Source organism: Annulohypoxylon truncatum (assembly GCF_022578515.1).
Source record: "Annulohypoxylon truncatum strain CBS 140777 unplaced genomic scaffold F4807scaffold_45, whole genome shotgun sequence".
In the NCBI taxonomy this organism is placed as follows: domain Eukaryota; kingdom Fungi; phylum Ascomycota; class Sordariomycetes; order Xylariales; family Hypoxylaceae; genus Annulohypoxylon; species Annulohypoxylon truncatum.
This window is the reverse complement of record NW_025953831.1, coordinates 240,894-260,857: the sequence shown is the minus strand read 5'-3', so window position 1 is coordinate 260,857 and position 19,964 is coordinate 240,894. Positions and strand designations below refer to the sequence as shown.

At 48.5% G+C, this 19,964-nt stretch overlaps 5 protein-coding genes across 5 annotated transcripts; 3 read left to right on the top strand and 2 right to left on the bottom strand.

Moving 5' to 3' along the window:
- The first annotated feature begins 319 nt into the window (after window positions 1-319).
- F4807DRAFT_292229 (uncharacterized protein) lies at window positions 320-3,276 on the top strand. Its single transcript, XM_047994833.1, has 5 exons — window positions 320-999; window positions 1,094-2,031; window positions 2,125-2,209; window positions 2,265-2,948; window positions 3,025-3,276. Exons 1-5 carry the CDS (start codon window positions 723-725, stop codon window positions 3,240-3,242), a joined length of 2,202 nt encoding a protein of 733 aa, XP_047849794.1. The 5' UTR covers window positions 320-722; the 3' UTR covers window positions 3,243-3,276.
- Window positions 3,277-4,340: 1,064 nt separating this feature from the next.
- F4807DRAFT_292220 (uncharacterized protein) lies at window positions 4,341-6,536 on the top strand. The gene is made up of 6 exons (XM_047994832.1): window positions 4,341-4,521; window positions 4,624-4,986; window positions 5,039-5,220; window positions 5,278-5,458; window positions 5,511-6,112; window positions 6,175-6,536. Exons 1-6 carry the CDS (start codon window positions 4,443-4,445, stop codon window positions 6,385-6,387), a joined length of 1,620 nt encoding a protein of 539 aa, XP_047849793.1. The 5' UTR covers window positions 4,341-4,442; the 3' UTR covers window positions 6,388-6,536.
- Window positions 6,537-8,842: 2,306 nt separating this feature from the next.
- F4807DRAFT_444076 (uncharacterized protein) lies at window positions 8,843-11,981 on the bottom strand. Its single transcript, XM_047999612.1, has 2 exons — window positions 10,497-11,981; window positions 8,843-10,441 (listed from the first exon to the last, which is right to left on the bottom strand). Exons 1-2 carry the CDS (start codon window positions 11,308-11,310, stop codon window positions 9,468-9,470), a joined length of 1,788 nt encoding a protein of 595 aa, XP_047849792.1. The 5' UTR covers window positions 11,311-11,981; the 3' UTR covers window positions 8,843-9,467.
- A 1,329-nt stretch (window positions 11,982-13,310) lies between these two features.
- On the bottom strand, window positions 13,311-14,274 carry F4807DRAFT_292201 (uncharacterized protein). The gene is made up of 3 exons (XM_047994831.1): window positions 14,053-14,274; window positions 13,695-13,747; window positions 13,311-13,491 (listed from the first exon to the last, which is right to left on the bottom strand). Exons 1-3 carry the CDS (start codon window positions 14,233-14,235, stop codon window positions 13,473-13,475), a joined length of 255 nt encoding a protein of 84 aa, XP_047849791.1. The 5' UTR covers window positions 14,236-14,274; the 3' UTR covers window positions 13,311-13,472.
- Window positions 14,275-14,736: 462 nt separating this feature from the next.
- F4807DRAFT_464927 (kinesin) lies at window positions 14,737-17,418 on the top strand (the record flags this gene model as incomplete). Its single annotated transcript, XM_048002204.1, has 3 exons — window positions 14,737-15,072; window positions 15,146-16,291; window positions 16,348-17,418. The coding sequence occupies 3 exons, from the start codon at window positions 14,737-14,739 to the stop codon at window positions 17,416-17,418; spliced, it is 2,553 nt and encodes an 850-aa protein (XP_047849790.1).
- Window positions 17,419-19,964: the final 2,546 nt, after the last annotated feature.

The window sequence follows — 19,964 nt, the reverse complement described above, 5'->3', positions numbered from 1 at the left end:
TACCAGGCGTAGTCTAACAAAGGATCCCAAGTTTCACGATATGGCGGTCAGCCGAGATTCCAAATTCGTGGGCGTCGGTAGATTGCGGTAGATTGCGGCGGCCATCAGCGACCGTCAAAGTAAGTAGTATGTATGCGGCAATAGATAATCGAGTACATACATCTGTAAGTGCACATTCAAACCCCACTAACGAATATTATGGAGACGCCGTGATTCGCCTACACCCACTATAACGCGTCGTATTATATCTAACAGCCGGCCAAGAGATGACGAACCAGGATGTCGGATTCAGGGTCCCCCACGTCTAGTCTACCGCAGGCTGGATGATCGCCTGAATGAGCTAGAGAGCACAGGATCGCGCCCCGAAGGAGGAGATGGGAAAATATAACAAAACAAAAGGGAAGGTGATCGCACGAGAGCGCCGCCAGATCGGAAGCGAAATCAAATTTAATCAATCTCTACTTTACACAACACACACCGCGCGTCATCGGCCTGGGGATACTCCCCGCTGTCTGTGCTATCTCCAACGGTATCCCGGTTGTAGAGACGGTGTTTGTATGCATGTGGCCGTGTATGGCCTATTCCGGTTTAGCTTATGCTGTGCAGCCTACGAATTCCGAACTTGACACTGATAGAGCGCAACGCATTTCAGTGGTCAAAATTTACGCTACACTTGCTTGGCCGATGCTGAGGCGCACGATCTCAGTGCATCTCGACAGTCGATGATGGCCATCGACGTCGAGGAGCTCGTCATCCAACCCTTCCGGGAGGTCGTGGAGCGGGGCAAGGAAGCCATTGCTAATGCCGAGGCAGTGAATGGCGGTGGTGAGAATGAGGATGACGCCGACCCGTCTGGCGACCAAGATGCGGCGGAGATGCTCAAGGCGGCGCGTTCGCTAACAAGGGAGGGTGAGAGGGCTTTGCAAAGACTGCTCCCGCTGTGGAAAGAACGTGTCGACAAATACGGCGACGCTTTCACGGAGGCTATGCGACAGAATGGTGAATTTCTACCCCTTGATATTATACCACGCCGCCGGTGAACGGTGTCCTAGCCTGATATGGTATATAGAGCCCACTAACACCTAATTTCTAGATAAAATCGTCGATAGTCAGAGACGGCTGGAAGATCTTCTCTATGACCTGGACGATTTCGTTCAGGTCGATTCGTTCGATGCCGTGAAGTTTGCAGATGTCCAAGCGGCATCGAAGTCTTTCGCCCTTACTCTCATGGAAACCATCAGGAGATTACACATTGAAGAGAGCGCATCGTCAGTATCGACTATTCCGTCGTGGATACAGCCGTTATCAACACGGGGTCCGAATGGCACCAATAGCAACACGGGCTCTACCTCCACTTCAAAGATGAACGAAAATGCCGACATTAGCGGGACTAATACTCCAGCTAGGCGACCATCTAGCCCTGACATTTTGGGGGCTGAACGCGACTTTATCAGTCTTGTGTCTGGTCCTTCTAGCGCCCCACCTCCGAATTCACGGACATCAGCGTGGGTTAGCGAGCAGACGACAACCGCAAAATTATGGCCTCGAAGCAATTCAATTCCCGAGGACGACTATTATGTGGGACAGCCTATGATATTCAACAATCTCGACAGTGTCGCTCTACACGGCAAAGAGACACCCGTGCCGGCAACACAGCCTAACGCGCCTTATAGTCCAGGTACCTCTTATAGTAGAGTATCCTGGTATACCAGTACGGGAAGTCATGCTTCGGGCCCTAGGTCATCGATTCATATCCCAACGAGTGACCAAAGAACGACTTCACTCGCAAGGCCGGGTCCGTCTGAGATTCGCGGATCAAAAGATCTTGAACCGCCGTTGCCAGGTGCGCACCCGGTTTATGAAGATGGCCTCATACCGGCAGAAGAGCTCTTCGAGCCACAGGCGAATTCGTCCTCTGGTTACCAAATAGGCTTGGACAGTAGTCTATATATACAGAAGGGATTATGCTCTGGTGCGCAGACGTACCGAGTTAAAGGACGCAAAAGCGCTACTAAAACCGTAATGGAATATGTAAGTACAAACGAACTCCATTCTTCTACCTCATACGGGTATCTTTATATGAAGGCGCAAACCGCAACTTATGCTAATGCTAGTCACGAACAGGGAACGAGAAGAAGTCTTTGTCGATGTACGGACTGCGAATTTACGCAAAACTTGTTAGAAGCTGAACTTGATACCGCCCAGGACTGTAAGAAACCCCCTGAATTGTGGAGATACTCTTGATGAACTAAGGCATTTCATAGCGACGGCGAACTTTTGTAAAGCTGGTGTTATGTACCGACTCCGTTTTCTATACAAATCGCACTTAACCTCAACTACAGCATTTACATCACAATTTGGTTGCCTATTTTGTGCGCAAAAGGGCCAGACCGTTCATGCGGACGATGCGACGGTCTTCACCACACAAGAGCAGCTTTTCAAACATTTATCACGCCACCCACAGCCTCTACCAGAGATACCTGGAGTAGTGATTTTATACGGCGACGTATATAAGGATAATCCCCATGCCGAGGATTACGATCTTCATTTCCAGAATCCCCCGGTTGCTAGTATCCTTCCAGATGCAGCGTCCCTAGCGAAACTACCATCTGCCGTAGCCGTTAAGAGTCACGTCAAGCGATATGGGCGTGATCTAACGGATCCTGACGGTAGTTCGGACCAGGTACTAAAATTCCTGGAAGGTGCTCGTATTGTGGGAATAGAATTTCCAGAGAAGTGGAAGGGAAAATGGTGTACTGGCTGGCATGACGGGCAATGGGGCTCTTTCGTTGCGAAGCATGTGGTTCTAGAACCACCGACACGACCTCCAGGTCCGAGCACAAGTGCTGATGGGATGTTCATCACAACACGCTGGAAGTGGGAGGTGAAGGACATGTCGAGTGGATGGTTACCGCTTGATAAAGACGAGACTTTATCTAATGTCACCTGTAGGTCCACAGTCCACACTTGCCTCTTCCCCTCTGCCGTGATAATCGGCTACTAACCACGACCACAATTCCACAGGGATCAACCGAGACGATTGGTGTTGGTCAGGAACGAAGAAGAATGGGAAAGTAGGGCTTTTCCCACGATCTCACGTGAAATTGGAGTCTCTTCGTGGAAGTGCCGTTTGGCGCGGGGAGGGGGAAGAGGAAGAGATGCCCAAGGCTAAAAAGCAAGGCAGCTTTGGCCTACCTACGATCAAGATGCGGAGGATGACTATTGGGAGTTCTACGTCTTGATCCATATCCGGGATCTGGTGATCCTATTTGGTGGGCACACATTGCCTATGATGCTTTGTATCAAAGATCTAGATCTGTACGAAGATCTTTGATTGTACATGTGTAGCTATTGCCATAATTCTAGCATATATATGCACTTCTTCTGAGCTTACCCACATATGGCTGATAGACTCCTGGAGAAGCGACGAAAGGACTGTCGATGGGCTCTTTGCTAAGGTGGGCTTTATTTTATGCCCATGATAAATGGAGTAAATGGAGTAGATGGAGTAAATGTCTTTGCATCCCTATACGTCACCAGCCACACATCCCCACCTTGGCCGTTTGTGGATACCTACCTAGGTAATCATGGATTGAAACTTGTGGCTTTAGAGAGTACTATTCTGTAAGTACCGACGCTAGAGCAAGAGTGGGTACCATGACATCACCGGAGTGTTTACTCCCTAGCCTTCAGCTCATGGTGATATGCAAAGAGTAGCGGCCAAGACAGCCTTGCAGCTTATTAGGATCGAGATTGTAGCCGCATGGAAGAAGGAGAAGAATTCTATTTGATGAAGTGCAAGTCAAATGCTTAGTGGCTCTTTCTGGGTTGAAACTAGTCCGGCAAGTTTGGCTCATCGTAGAATTGTCTGCAGGCAGTTGCTGTAGCTACTACGTCATATTTGTATAACGCAGTGGCCACCCTTACACAAAGCACGGGGCATAGGTAGAAGCTTCCTCATTGAATGGGCTGATGGGGTGATGTAAGGTACCTTCTCATTGAATTCCTTAGGCAGGATACCTTTGTTTCTGTGCAACTTCCGGGGCTTTAGGGATCTTTCACGGCAGGTCTACCACCTAATTGAGCTGGATTTCTTGACCAAAGGCGAACTTCCAACTGAACAACTTAGTTTCGTGACAGGCTTGGTGCAGCTGGAACAGCTGGACGGTAAACAAAAAAAAAAAAGCAGTGACGTGATACATTTTTGGCAACACTCATCATCATCACCCTTCATCATACATTCTTCCAACTCCACCTTCTAGCCCGTTTCCACCTTACGCCAAACAACACACACCGTTACCATTCTTCTTTCATCCTCCACGATACTTGTACCCGCATCGCCTAACTTTTCTCTCCTACAACAAATCCACAGATCAAAAATCGCAAGAATAGGATCTCGGAGAAAAAACTATCGCGAATTGGCACTACTAATCTGATCCATCATGAGGTTGTTATCAACCATCCTCTCTCTCGCCCTGGCGGCGGATGCCGTCGTTGCCAGCGGCTGGTTCAGCAAAGCAGGTAAGTGATTGAAATAAATTGTTGTCACTCGCTCTATATCTGTGTATCGCATTCGATTCGCTTTTCTATTTAACCCGTCCGCTAATACGGCAATATAAACAGCTTACAACAAGTGGCATGAGACCGAACTTGAGCGATGGCTCTCCGATCATGACATTCCCTACCCTACCCCCGCTGACCGCAGAGACCTCGAGGACCTCATCCAGAAGAACTGGGATTCTTATGCCGTTTCTCCCTACAAGAACTGGGATACCGACAAGCTCACATCTTACCTCTCATCGAAAGGTGTAGAGACAAAGGACTCTGCCAAGTCAAGCAAGGATGCACTCGTTTCCCAGGTAGCCAACGCTTGGTACGAGACGGAAGACAAGGCTCAAACCGCCTGGACCGGCGTACAGGATTGGATCTTGGACACTTGGACTGACAGTGCCCTGAAGGCCTTTGCTGACAAGCACGACATCCCAGGTAATACTAATATTTCGATACCCTTTTTTACATATTGCTAATTTAGAGATAGTCCCCCAGCCTCGAACTCGCGATACCCTTCTCCAGAAGATCCGTTCCAACTACGAGACAGTGGCGAAGAAGGCAGGAGAGACTGCTTCGTACCCTGGAGATTGGCTCTATGACACTTGGTCCGAGTCTGACCTGAAAGAGTGGTTGGACACTCACGGATTCCCTGCTCCCCAAGTTACTGAGGTAAGAAATCCCATTCGCATTTTGCTAGATAGTTCACTTACATTTATTAACTTTTAGCGTAACCGACTGATCTCCTTGGTTCGACGCAACTCACGCCTTGCCTACCTGAAGATGCAAGACCAGCAGGCTTCTGCTTCCGCCAGTGCAAGTGCCGCTTATGCCGCCCTCACTGACAAGATCATTGATGCTTGGGGCGAGTCTCAACTGAAGGAGTTCTGTGACAAGAACGGAATTAATGGTAAGAATATCCCGTGTCATCATGTTGCTCTCAATATTAACGAGCTCGACAGTTCCTCAGGGCAGCAAGGTCAACGAGCTACGTGCTCTTGTACGTAAAAACCGTGCGCAGATCCTCGGTGACAATCTATCTGCGTCGGCTACGAATGCTTTCGGTGCTGCTACGAGCAAGGCTGGTAACCAGTGGGCTAAAGCTACTGATGATGCAACACTTGCTGCCCAAGACGCGTTCAACACTGTAGTTGATGCTTGGTCTGCAAGTCGGCTTAAGGCTTACCTTGACGCTCGCGGAGTTCCGGTTCCTCAGGGATCTAAGGTTGATGAGCTGCGTGCTTTGGTACGACGAAATTCTCACAAGGCCGCTCACCCTTACACCGCCTGGACTTGGGATGACCTATCATACGAGCACCTCAAGAACTACCTCGTTAACAGTGGCAACGATGCGGCCAAGAAAGTCGGCGAGAGTAGCTCTGCTACCCGTGATGATCTTGTCGAGGCTGCTCAGTCTGCTTATTCTTCTGCGTCTAGCGCCGGTGGCGGTTCGTACGCTTCTGCCACAAGCTATCTTTCTCAGGCCACAGATGCTGCGAAGAATTCCGCGTTCGACACGTGGAGCGAAAGCGAATTGAAGGCGTACTTGGACAGCTACGGCGTCGTAAGTTTATTTCCCTTGTTGTCATTTCATTCTATCTGCTAGCATACTAATGCGTCGCCCAGCCTGTTCCTCAAGGTTCCACCATCAATGAACTTCGAGCCAAAGCACGTCAGCAAGCTACTTACTTCAAGTACGGCACCACAAACCCCGCCAGCACTGCCTTCGCCAAGATTGGTGAGAACGTTAAGGGCGTATACCAATGGGTCTTGGATCAGATTCAATCTGGATCAGAGGCCGTGAAGCAGAAGGCAGGCGATGCCAAGGAGGAATTGTAGACTCAGTCTACTATTTTTACCAACTTGGCATGGGAGTTAACCCTGGGCACTTGAGGCGTACGAGAGGGAACAACATAATTGGAAGGTTACGATTATGAAGAGAGTCTTCGATACCTGAGTCGGAGCTGAAAAGCAACGAGCAAAAAAAGGGGGGGATTTCTATGTCTGGCTGACTTTCTTTTTGCACGGATTTCACGAGGGAAGCATGACGGTTACGATTGTTTTCAAGGGCACCCCTTTTCAGTTCTGGAGTTCGAGCAAAGGGACAAGAGGCAAGGGTTAGTCACTGTTTAACTAGTCAGGCTTTCATTGAGTAATAAGATTGTGAGATTAGTTTCCCTGTTTTATTGGTATTCATGCCTAACGAATTATTAATGCTACGTTTGCTACTGCTATGGTTTCAGTGTATTGAGACGTCGGGCTTGTCCGGTCTACCTACGTATCCCATGGAGGGCATTGTAGCTGGTGTCCTCTTCTCATTTATCTACTAAAACACTATGCCAAATTAAGAGGTCATTGATGACTTCTCCGTAACCTTCCCGCCCATAAATCCTTCGGGAGCATTTTCAACCATGGTAGATTCTAGTAGTGGTATCCATCATCTCCATTACCACTGGAAAGGGGTTCTCAAACAGCTGTGAATAACACCGCTCACACATGAGGAGGAACCCAGCAATATTTTCCGGGCATGTCTGCATCTTCAGAAACGAGGGCGTGTGTGCCACGCCGTCCGCCATGACTCCTAGTATGTCTGGAATATAGGCTCGATCGGCAGAAAGATAGGGACATCATCTTACTTGGATATCTGTTCTGGCAGCCGCATCAGTTTCTCGTCTTTTCCGATCTTGGAAAGCGTGGGGTTGGTATGCGGTCCTCAACTCGCATTCTGCGCCTTTCTTGAACTCTTCCGGTCGCTGGTATGGGCCGTATGTTCCATGTGTGCGGCTTCAACGACTGATGGAGTCGTAAATCTTCTGTGGTGGATGTTGGTCGTGGCGTACTGATTCGCTCCGTCGTCCTGCGAGGTGGGTTGATTTGGTTGGTAGTCTGGAAGCGCTCCCTGGTCTGTGCTGCCTCAGGTAGAGATGTCGATGGCCGCTTGCCGTCCCTTTAGGGATGCCGCTGTGAATGCGACGGCTGTGGTCTGATAATTTCGGCAACGGGTTTGTCGATGGGAGTGTACCCTTCATTGAGTTATTATTAGGTAATACCGGGTTTGTAGATGTCGTGGATAGGACAGGTGTGCCATATGGTAGATGTGATCTGCGAAGTGCGCGAGAGACACATTCCGAAGAATTCCGGGTAGATCGTGTCGCCAGAAGTACGAGTCCATTTCCTTCTTCGACTTCGACGGTCTTATTGCACTTTAGATCGAGTATAGATCTATTAAGATGTTCGTAATAAGAGGGTTTCCCTCGAATTGAAGAGGTGGACAAAGGAAATGGGGAAGGAGTTGGACTAGGATTGTCGTGGATCCTCATTTACCAATTTCCTTTAAAATAAGTTGATAGCAGTCTATATAAATTTCTTTCGGAGGATTGTCGACTTCTCCAGCATGCCAAGATGAAGAAAGTATGTGTCATGCAAGCGGAATGACATTGCGGTTGATGACCTACGAAGGTAGCGACGTCTGAAAGATAGGTGGCGAGACCTTGTTAATCAGGTATAGCTTGATGAGGAGGACTCTTTAATTCTCCCTTTTAGACAAGTCGAGGCATCCGCATGGACTTGTGCATCATGGTGCCTGGATATTAGCACCAGCAGTAAGCCTCCCTCAGAGTGTTGTCTGGCACTACTCCTGCGGACACTGTAAATGGTACGCTGTAGTCTTGGGGTGTTTTAAATCTTCCCGTGACGTTTGTTTCTCTTGCTATGTGTAGTCCTCTGCCACTTACACCTGACATTGCCGCCGGACTCTGTGATAATATTATGATAAGGAGGTAGATCTTAAGGTAATACCATTGAAGTACGTAAATAAAACTTCCATTCCCAGAGAAGGGAGGGATGACAAAGATGGTACCAACTAGAGTTAAGTTACGTGAGTAATATGAGGAGATTGGGTTTACCCCTTAACGTTGCTAACACGAGGATGTGGAAGGTTAGAATCATACACTTCATCGAGATACAGTCGAATGGAATATTCTAACGAGGTCTAGAGGATAGCTAAGACGTACATAAGGATAATACTTGGGTAAAAAGGCGAAGCCGTGGGTATCACGATGTAATTATATGTTAGAGACCGATTTAACTGGAGGCCTACACGAGGAGAGATGTGTAGTATTAAGGGACGAGAAGGAAGTGGTGATGATCTGAGGGTGAAGATGACAGCGAGACCATGGGATGGGTGATGGACGGCTACCTTATAAGAACTACAAGAATGATGACTCCTTTTCGCAGGGCTTACAATCCGAACGCAAATAACTAATAGGATGAGCACTGTGGTAGACTAATAATGTGTGAGAAAGGCTTTTATTGAGTTTGCTATGAAATTATGCGACTGCATGGTATCTTCTCTTTATTTAAGGGAGAAGAAATGACGTGAATGTAGCCATACATTTCGGTATGATTACAAACACAGATTGTACCTTGCAAATATCCTGACAACCAGTCCACAGCTGGACATCATGCTCCAATTCCGTCCAATGCTGGTTGAATGTGTCAGGGGTTGGTATTCAGCATACCGAATTATCTGCTCGATTGCTACTGGAAAAGGGGATCGAAGGAAATTGACGATAAATCCCAGCTGTCGGTTTCCGAAATGCCTGGTTGTTCTAGTACCTTCAAGAAACTGAAATTTCTATCAGATCTTCAAAAGACATGGTCATGGGTGGGCCTGACCACGCCTATCTTGTTGAACCGCTAATGAAGAGGCGAGAAAACCAAGATCCGTCCGATAAGCGTGTGGGTGCAGGTACTTAGTTGGAGAAAAGGGAATAACAAAGGGAGTTGTGATATGAAATAGGCTGAATTTTGTGTAGTATTGATATGGTTAATGGCCAGGGAATGGTCTATGGGAATAGGCCACACCGTCCATCGGCGTCTTTGGTAAGGAGTCGGGCGAGGGGTAGAGGTGCAAAGGGTTAAATTCTGAGGATATCCACGTCTGGAATGCTCCTTTGCCGCTTATGACCCAAATGGTGCTCCGACGATGATTTCCTCTTCTGCGAAATAGTCGCGAGGGGGCTACTAGCGAGCTCGGGCATCTTCTGTTTTCGCATGGGAGAAATAGGGACGTTGGTGGTAGCAATACGCCCATCCTTGATGCCACGAAGAGTGCCTTCGAAATAGGGGCCGGAGAACGCAAGCGATTCTCGGGTAGCTTTGCTACGGCTGATCAACTGATGATTCACTTGGTCTCGACGGAATGCACCGACGATGTTGGCATTGTGATTGAAGTGGTTGAGAAGGTCTGTCACATCACTATTCGCGGTGCTGGGACGGCCGGGAGTGCGGCCCGGCGTATAAAATATTTGATCGTCCACTTCGTCATGCTCGAGCACTTTCTCTGCTTCCGACGAGTCTTCATCGTCATCGTCGTCATCATCTAGGGTGATGAAATCTTCCAGCTTGAGACTTTTCTCTGCGTCATCAACGACTTGGTCGTCGGATTCAGAAGTCTCAACCACATTACCGTCGGATGCCTGGACGTACCAAGCCTCGGCAGGGCCGATGGCATGGGAATTCATAAAGTCCCCATATGTGCTAGATGATATCATGCCGCTCATCATGATACTGCCGGGGTTGCTGAGGATAGGAGATGACTGGGTCTGTTCGAAATACTGGAAATTGAACTGCTCTGGGGAGAGATCAAAACCTCTACCTCTCATACACTGATGAGTGAATATCATCATTTTGCCGGTTCTGGGATTTAAGATCGCAATTGGTTTCTTGCTAGATTTGTCGAGGTCAAATCGCCCGACACGTGGCTGGCCACGGCGAGGCCGGATAAGTGTCACAACATCCGAATCGGAGGAATCATCCGCAGCTTCCCGCCGACTCTTACGTCGAACAGGTTTCTCAGGTGGATCTTCTTCATCGGTGGTATCCCCATCAGCTGGATGGGGAAGATTAGCACATATTTAGATACAAACCAAGTTCCATTCACTCACTCTGATATCCATCAAGGGAAACTTCGTCATTGTCGGAAGAGTCGACTGGCGTGTTGATAGCAGTTGATAGGTCGTGGCTTGTCATAGGTGTAGCGACTGGTGTGCTGTCGTCCTCACCTATTTCTCTAAGAAAAGCTTCATAATCAGAGGTTCCGCCGTCGATGCTGTTTCCCATCCAGTCTGTATCGTTGCCGTAGTGGTCCCAGAATGCTTCCGAGTTAGATGAGTCATAGGGGTCGGGATCATGTTCGATCTCTCGACGGAAAGATGGGTCTAGAATGCTTTTATCAACGAAGAGATCGGGGAAGAAGCCATGGTCTACATCCTCATCAGTTTCGGTTGAATCTCCGTCTGATGAGTCGTCAGGGATGTCAAAGCGAACACGGCGTTCCGTGCTCGTGTATCCCTGATCAATAGTCAAGTCATCATCAGCATCTGCGTCAGACGAAATACCATCCCAGCTGGCATTCTCGTCCGCGTCGTCATCATCACCTTCATAGTGATCCTCTTCGTCATCGTCGTCGTCGTCATTATCGTTATCGTCGTCATCATCATCCTGTTCGTCCCTATTACCATGCGGCCGGGGGGAGACAGAACTGCGGATAGTCTGCTGCAGTTCGTCGGAAACAATATGCTCCTCCTCGGCCGCGACTACATCCTCCTCATCGTCGTCTTCGGAATCGCTGATGTCTTCTACCCCGGAATAGCCGCTCTCGTCGGATAGGTCAAGCGACGATGAAGCGTCGGAGCCCCGACGCTTGGCGGCCTTGACTGGGGTAGTCGGTAACCTCTGTTGGCGCACGTTCCGTGACATCGTGACATGTACGTGCTAATGGTATGGGATATGTGAGATATGCAGGGGTCAACAAGGGATCCACCCCCGGACTCGGGGCTGAGGGGATCGAGGCAAACGGCGGTGAAGCCCGACTATATTCGAAGATCACCGATACAAATGTGGCTCTTCGGAAATATAGAATCTGAAGCCGTATTCTCGGGTCAAAGTATTCTCCCTTTTGAGGGGTTGACCCAGGGTATGTTGTCGCAATAGCGTGTAGGACGGGGTATGGGATAATTGGTGGGTGGATGAAGATGAGAAAATCTCGTCGACACCAGATGGAAGTTGTAAAGGCCCGCAATCAATGGGCGAAATGCGCAGTAATTCTAATGGAGGTATTCAGGCTTCCGGTTAGCACCCTTTGGCAGGAAAGGGCACACAAGACAGTGAAAGCCTGTATAACTTCGTCGAGGGTCGAATTTGGATTGAATATCTCGGTGAACTGTTGGACTGAGGGACACGCCTGGGATGGCCAAACGTGTCCCTCAGTGGGTATTTACAGCTCAGCGACGGCCGAAGGCATTATCTCGACGAAGTTTGATATGTTCTAATTGGTAACTTTTCTTGATAGCTTTTGTTATGCGACTTCGTTGTCTTGAGGTGGTTGAGTTTTCCTTGGAGGAAAAGGTTGAAGGGGAGAAAAAAGATTCTTTTCATTCGTTTGCTACTAAACTTTTTTTTTTTTACTTCGGCTGTCCCATTAGTGGGGTGATCCACCCCGATTCGTCTGCCGCCGTGCGTAAGATTGGCTATACCCTTTTTGGCAACAAAGTTATTGGCACGGAGCAAGTGCACAGCACAGGGATTGTATGATCTATGAAAAAGAGAAGAGACCCACTGGAGCTAGAACGCTGGATTCTCCCACTTGCCATCATACTGCGTACTAGTCTTCCAGTGTGCAACTTCAACATCAAAATACACACTGAATATACGATTAAGGGTCTGTCACCGCCTTTTCTTACTTGCATCAACCCACATTGCCCACAGTATACTAGAGCCTAAAACCCAATCACCAACCCTGAGTGGTTCTTTTGAGGTCTTCCTGCCGCTGTTTAGCGCTAATCCGAAGCCCCAAGGCGTTTGAACAGTGGAACTCAAGTCTTTTCCTAATGGCCATGACCCAATACTATTACCAGTAAAAAATACAGGAAAGATCCTGAGCATCCCATGTCCCGCCGTCTACATGCATACGACGGACATAATTCTGGTCCAAGGTATCCATAAGTCCACCGAAATACGATCTGCTTGGAGAGTCCTTGGCCCTAGTGACGCATTTGAAGAAGAGTCATATTTCCAGAGATGACACACATGAAGCCCCTCCAACCCCGCCAGGGAAGTGCTTGAAAGTGGAGGCTTTCATTTTGCCATCTTGCTCGTACGTTTAGTATAGTAATACCATATATGAGCTTGGAGAGACCCTAGGCCAAGAAAATATTTTACACACTACGTATATACATAGGACCCTTGGAATTTGTTGTTAGCTTCCTGATCTAGATGCCGTTCCGAATGGTTGGATATTCATACAATTGCCTTACAAATTTATATGAAATGGGTTGCAACCCACGTGTAGAAATTAACACACTTTTGGTGAACCTCCTGTGTGCAGTTCCACGTACAGAAACTGCAAATTAAGCGAGATGGAGACCATTGTACACGTAAAGCCAGATGTGTAGCATCCCACGATATATGTACATACTCCATACCTGCTTGCATACCTGTAGGGGAAGCAGTCGAGTCTCTGGTCCACTTCCGATGTTCGCCATAGGCCCATCGACCTCGATACATACCTACGTATCCATCCTCCCCATAGAAAAACATTAGTAAAAAAAAGCTTGGGACCTATATGCATGGCTATTCATCTCCACCTATTGCCGGATTTTCACTCGAAAGTTGAGACGAGTTCCATCAGAATTTTCCAAGGCGATCCATAAAGGTACATACGTAGTAAGGGTAGTGTATCCATGTACGTAGAAGATGATCTCCTTTTCGGATGAGTTGCTTTTCTCTCCTCCGTTTTTTACCATATTTGTTCGGTGTGGACCAACATCAGCATTCTATTCCTCCACTTGAATAGGCGATATCATCAGTGACGTGCATTTTGCATGCAATCGAGATCTCTTATTCTGGAATTCCCGTTCAAGTCAATCTAAGAATGGGGTTCTAATGGACTAGTTAGCTAGGTTCGTCATTGAAATGGCCTCCGTTATGGGAGGTTGGAATATGAATGTTGACAAGTCAATTGCGAGTGACGCATGTCATGGAATTGAAACTGTCTAATTTGACCTTGAGCCAGCCAGAAATAGACTCGGAAGCCTTGCTGGCTGCTTATGCAGGCGGGCAGCTAGTGTAATGGCTTGACTCACGTTTCGGGTGCCTTTCTTATTGGTCTCATGCATGATTTTACTTTCCCAAATGTCTGTCGTCCTATTAGATCAAGAACTGTGTGCCTATGGAGAAGCTTCAAGACGTGGCCCTCGTTACTCAAGGCGCCCGTCAGAGAAGGGGGCATGGTACATGTTGGAACCGAAGGCACACTCAGGCTGATCTAGCGATCAGTGCAGAAAGCCACACTGCCCGGGTAGCATCCGAGCAACACGAAGCTTGCGCTTGTACTCTCATTCCGCTTGATCAACATTCTGGAATGACTCTTCCGCTCTTCCTCACGCCCCTACACAAGGTACGGATCGTAATGAAAAAAAAAAGGTGGGGTGTTCGCGTCACCTGGAGGCAGTGTAATACCAGGGACACGGTGGGAGCGATCATGGGCAAGCCCAGAGGATGCGCCCCCTCGGTACAAAAATTAGAATAATCACGATTGAGTTCAAGTAGAACTCTTTCAGAGATTAAACTGAAAAGAACAGATACTACACTTGATCTAAGCCAAAACTGTATCATTGTTAGCATAAGAGTTCAACGGGTCGAGGGTATGGTGGAGGTTACTCACGGCAAAGAGAGCTGAAGAAGAAAAGAAAAAAGAAATAAAATTCGAGAGGGGAAATGTTCTTTTATCACTTTGGGTGGGGCACGGTAGGGCGGGGTGAGCCGCAGCTTAGCAGCCTCAATTGGGTGGGTCTTAGATGTGGCTTACGCTGGATTGCAGGGCAACCTGGAGGTTTCAAATGGTTGCCGGCGAAACAACGACCTTCCAAAGTAAATATTGACGGTGGAAAATACAAAGTTACATGACATGTGCATCTCCAAAAACCAAAAGCGAAAAACTCAACCTCCAACCATTTTCACTACAACAGTTACAGTCGCAACCGACGGGATATTTCTTGCATTGTAAAACAAAGTACAAGTTTAGAGGCCAATTTGTGCACCTTCTCTACTGCATGTAATTGCATTTGCATTACATTTTCATTTTCTCACCGCTTCACACCTTTTCAGTAGTACGGCATCATCATCATGGAACCGCCTCAAAAAGGGCACGCGAACCTCTTCCAGGTTTACTTGCGACTACGGCCTCCTCCAGCTGGTAATTCTAATGCTGAACGTTTCCTCTTGGTCGAGGAACCTGCTGAACACAATGCGCCCACACATATCACATTGAACCCTCCGAACGACCGAAGACGAGCGATTGAGAAGTTCGCATTCACTCAAGTCTTCGAAGAAGATGCCACACAACTTGATCTATTCCAGGGTACTAAGGTGCTTCCGTTGGTTGAGGGCGTATTAGCGCCTCATGGAGGTGAAGGCACAGATGGCTTGCTGGCGACTCTGGGAGTCACTGGTTCAGGCAAGGTATGCACAATTGATGTGTCGCGAAAATGATAATAATAACAACAATAATATTTACTAACTATGATGTCGTTAGACGCATACAATGCTTGGATCCAAGAACCAGCGAGGCTTAACGCAGCTTGCTCTCGATGTAGTGTTCCGATCTATCGACTCAAGCATTGTTGACTGTGAAACGTCTCCTACCTTAGAGGCCAGTATAAGAGCCTCGGATGCATCTGAAGCATCCATCCACTCTGCTCCAGCGTTCCTCGAAACTATCTATAGCGATTACAATGGCCCGTCTAGAGCTGGGTCCAGAGCTGCAACACCAATGATTGTAGGACCCCCACAGAATTTCGTTCGACCTTCTATATTCAATGCCACCCCTTCTCTGCCTGGTAGATTTCCAGACAGTCCTAAGAGTATCCGAGTTGTTAGTCACGAGGATGACCTATCAAGAGTAACCCTACTTTCAACACCTCCCAGCCAACGGGAGGTTATGATACCGCGTACACCAACGCAAGTTGCGTCTACTAAGCCAAAGTTGGCCGAGTCTTTGTCACCCAAGAAACATTACATGTCTCTTACTTCAGCTGTAAGAAATAAGAAGACTGTTACTAAAACTCCAATCAAGGGCGAGTACCCCCTACCGCCGATACCGACCCCGAGACGTCACCTACAACGAGTATCCGCTCTCCCTCAAGCTCCCGATATTAGTTCAGTTCGAGCGTCCTGCGATCCATCTGCCGAATATGCTATCGTCATCTCCATGTATGAAGTATATAATGATCGAATCTTCGACCTACTAACTCCCCCGGTCAAGTCGAATGCCACGAAGGAATACCGACGACGACCACTCCTATTCAAGCCCACGGAGCTATCCCCCGATCGTAAAGTTGTAGCTGGACTTCGGAAGGTCATCTGCGGTAACTTGAATGAAGCACTAATGGTTCTAGAGGCTGGGCTACACGAGAGACGAGTCGCCGGCACCGGCAGTAATAGTGTTTCGTCGAGAAGTCATGGATTCTTCTGTGTCGAGATTAAGAAGAGGCGTCGTGGCCGCACTAATGGACGTTGGGGCACTAGCACCCTTAGCATCGTTGACTTGGCTGGTAGTGAACGAGCGAGAGACGCCAAGACTCAGGGGGCCACGCTTGCTGAGGCGGGCAAGATCAACGAAAGCCTGATGTATCTCGGGCAATGTCTACAGATGCAGAGTGATGCTAGCAACACCACAAAGGTATGCATGGCGCTCCACCAGGAAGTTTCAGGGGTCCCGCTAACCATCGATAACAGCCTAACTTAGTCCCCTTCCGTCAATGTAAACTCACCGAGTTGCTTTTCTCTAACTCGTTCCCTTCAGCTTCTCAATCACATTCTGCTGTTAGTAGGCGTGCGCCTCAGAAGGCTGTCATGATCGTTACTGCCGATCCATTGGGAGACTTCAACGCGACCTCTCAGATCCTCAGATATAGTGCTCTAGCTCGCGAGGTCACCGTTCCACGTATCCCTTCCATCACGTCTACTATCCTGGCAAACACCACAATGCAGTCAGGTCAATCAGAGTCAAGCGTAGGCTCTTGCAGCCCTACAAGCTCACCCGTTATGTCTCACCAAAAGCCTTATTACCAACCGTCTAATAATAGTCATGGTCGGATGTTCTCGCCTATGACGGATACGGAGCGGGCGACTATGGAGAACGCGGCTTTGGAGATTGCTAGGATGGCGGATATCATCGACCAGTTGAATACCGAGCTAGCACGAGAATCAGAAGAGCGCATGACCGCGGAGGCGCATCTGCTATCAATGGAAGATCGTATCGCAGACCTCGAACAAGAGATTCGAGAAGAATGCTACGCGGACTTCGAGCAGCGGCTGTCCCTGGAAATGGGACGCTGGAAGGCCTCGCTCTCCCTAGAGCAGGAGCGCGGCGAAGAGCACTGGGACCGCAAGGTCGAGGTGCTCGCTCGAAGCGTCGGCGTAGTCACAGTCACGGCGCCGAGCTCCGAAGACGACGAGGCCGAGAACGAGGATAAGGAGAACATACTTATCGAGAACCTGGAGGAAGAGAACGAGCGGTTGCGGAGAGAAGTCGCGATCCTAAAGCGCGAGCTCTCCGGCCGCACGCCGAGCAAGCGTTCGCCGCTTCAAGAGAGGGGCGACGTGCCCAGCACCAGATCGTCCACGGTCGGAGCTGATGCGTTGGCGGGGCTGGGGAACCGCATGGAGCAGCTTCGCATGAACGGCGGCGAGGAGAAGAACAAGAAGGTCCTCAAGGTGTCGAGCAATGGCAGTCCGCAGAAGAAGGTCCGCAAGCTGCCGGCGAGGAAGTGGGATGGTGTCGCTGCTGAAGATGAGTTGAGTTAAGTTGAGATGAGATGAGATGAGATGAGATGAGCTGGGGGTAATGGGATATGATACGATATGACAGGGGCGTGATTCAAGCCGAGCTGGGTAGAGAGGTTCAGGTTCATGACAATAATGGATGACCTACGACCTATGATCTCGCTGGTGGCTGGTAACTGGTGATTGGTGGTTAATGACGGATTGAACTGGGGGGGACTGAAAGTACGCTGAGTTGGGTTGAGTTAAAGGATACCCCCTATATGCCGTCCTGCTTTTGTTTGTTATAATTCGCTTCGGTGCTTCGGTGCTTTTAGCTTTCATTGCTTTTGCTATAATTGCTTAAGGACTTCTGGATTACTACTACTGTTGATGCTTAGCTTGCTGCGTCGGCGATTTCTTGGACTTGGTGTCAAGGACTTGGTGTTAGCTGTGTGCCTAAGTAAATCGTGTTTGATTTGATATTGCTATGGGTTTCTGATGCCTTTGCATCGCGAATAATCTCGATCAATGTCTATGACCAACTCCTCCCCAAGGAGTATTTTCATCAAATCCATCAGCTTGCAATGATTCTCGTACATGATGTATGTTTCCTCGAATCGTGAGGATCATGCCTTGATTCTTCCCAGCCAACCCCCTCTTACTAACTAGTCTCCGATACCTCTTGTCGCGTAGCTTTTGACTCGTAAGTCGCATACCAAAAGGAGGAGACGGCTTAAAGAGTTTATTAAATGAGTATATATAAGAGTGATGTTTACATCCCGGTTATCTACGCAGTTTTGCTCCCCTTGGGTAACTTCTCAGGGGCAAACTCCGATATTGATGTTGCGATATTAGCGTCGATTATAACACGAGAATATATGTAAGGACGTGATATATTACTTATGGTCTCGGCGGAAAATATCTGGCACCATCCAGGAAAGGTTATCTACCTTGAAGAGCGCGGAGGGGGGAATTGCCTAGTTTCTCCATGAAATAATAGGTTGTTGCCATTGTCCAACAGCGGAGCTTCGCGTCTATGAGGCGCTTACAGAGTATATTAAATCGCAACGTTGGAGCCTAGCGAAGGACCCTTAATGTCTATAGTCGCCACTCTCCCATTGAGTGGTCTAGATCGACAGAGCAGGCAGACATGATATTTAGATTATCCCACCGCGATATAATAGGGACATATTCTCATCCTACTCAAGAATGGCAACATCCGTAAGATGAAAGCTTTGACATTGACAGGTTAACCGAGAGCCGTATTAATCCTACCTCTCGTTTTGAAAATCCGATATTGTGGGCGGCTAGGTGCCTAAAGTCATCTCTTCAAGTAAATTATCGGCTCCAAGCGCCATGAGTTTATCGTGTTGCAAGCATAATTGAAGACTGTCACGCATAAGCCAAGAGACTGAAGTCATCTGATCCCCTACCTATAGAGCAATGTCTCCTTATTAGTGTATAAAGGCTTCATCCCACCGCCGTGTCGGGGGAGGATCACAAATAGTTACTTACCTAGATGTTCGGTTCAGAGTTAGACTGGTCTTGGCAAGTTGGTCACTTGCTGAGATGAAGGATGAAGTTTGGACGAACCATACCATGCGAGGACCTGCATCAGTTTACTCCAAGGGCTATCCAAGGGTTCCGGTATCAATTGGCTAAACATATTGGACGGTAGCAAGTGCCTTTACCAGGCTCTCTCCACGGAGCTTACCAGGCTTGGCGTTCCTGGATAATATCGAAATATATTTTCCATAACCCCAGTCGCGGCATCGTAGACGTTAACGGCATTTCGAACTGTCGATCATTTTCCCTAGTAACTTATTCCTCCAATACTATCGCTCCATTGGGTTACACCAGATCTTGCCGCTGAGATCCCCTCGTGCGGTCGTATGGTGGCGCCCTGGCATGGCTAAACCCAAACACCCTGAAGTGCGTTCAAGAACTGCGAAAATGTGGGCGTCTGTTTCGTGATCCGTTTCCTCTCAATGCTCTATATCATCATAACTTGTGGTCGTCGTCTTACGATACAAATTCGGAAGTATGATACGACTGGTCGCGGCTCTAACTTCGCGTCATTTCCGTTTTTTATGCTCGCTTGAGTCTCCGGTGGAGGAATCGTCTTCCGTTCTAGTGCGAATATTTCTTCTGGAGGCCCCGCTGCGCTACCTATCTCGTTTCCATCCCAACGCGGCGGCTCGATCTCCGGGATGGACATAACGGGCCGCAGAGCCACCACTGAGGCAAATACGTTCATCTTGCCACGCCTGGCATCCCCAAATCAACGTCTGCCCCCGTTCCCCGCAAATACCCCAGGTTACTTCGGGCCACGATCCTGAAACTTATACCATCCAATCTATATTGAGTCGGAAATATGTGGTGAACCACCCAGGTAGGCATCTAATATCAGTGGCATTTTTCTTGGTTCATTATTTGGATCGCCACACCCACCGAACGCGCTTGTCCTATTGGTCGTATCAATCGTATCAACGTACGAGAACCGTTTTGGGCAATGACTTGTCACCTCTTAGATGTACTGACTCTCCCGTTTGGTATCGTCGCCCCCAAGATTCGAGAACGAACATGGT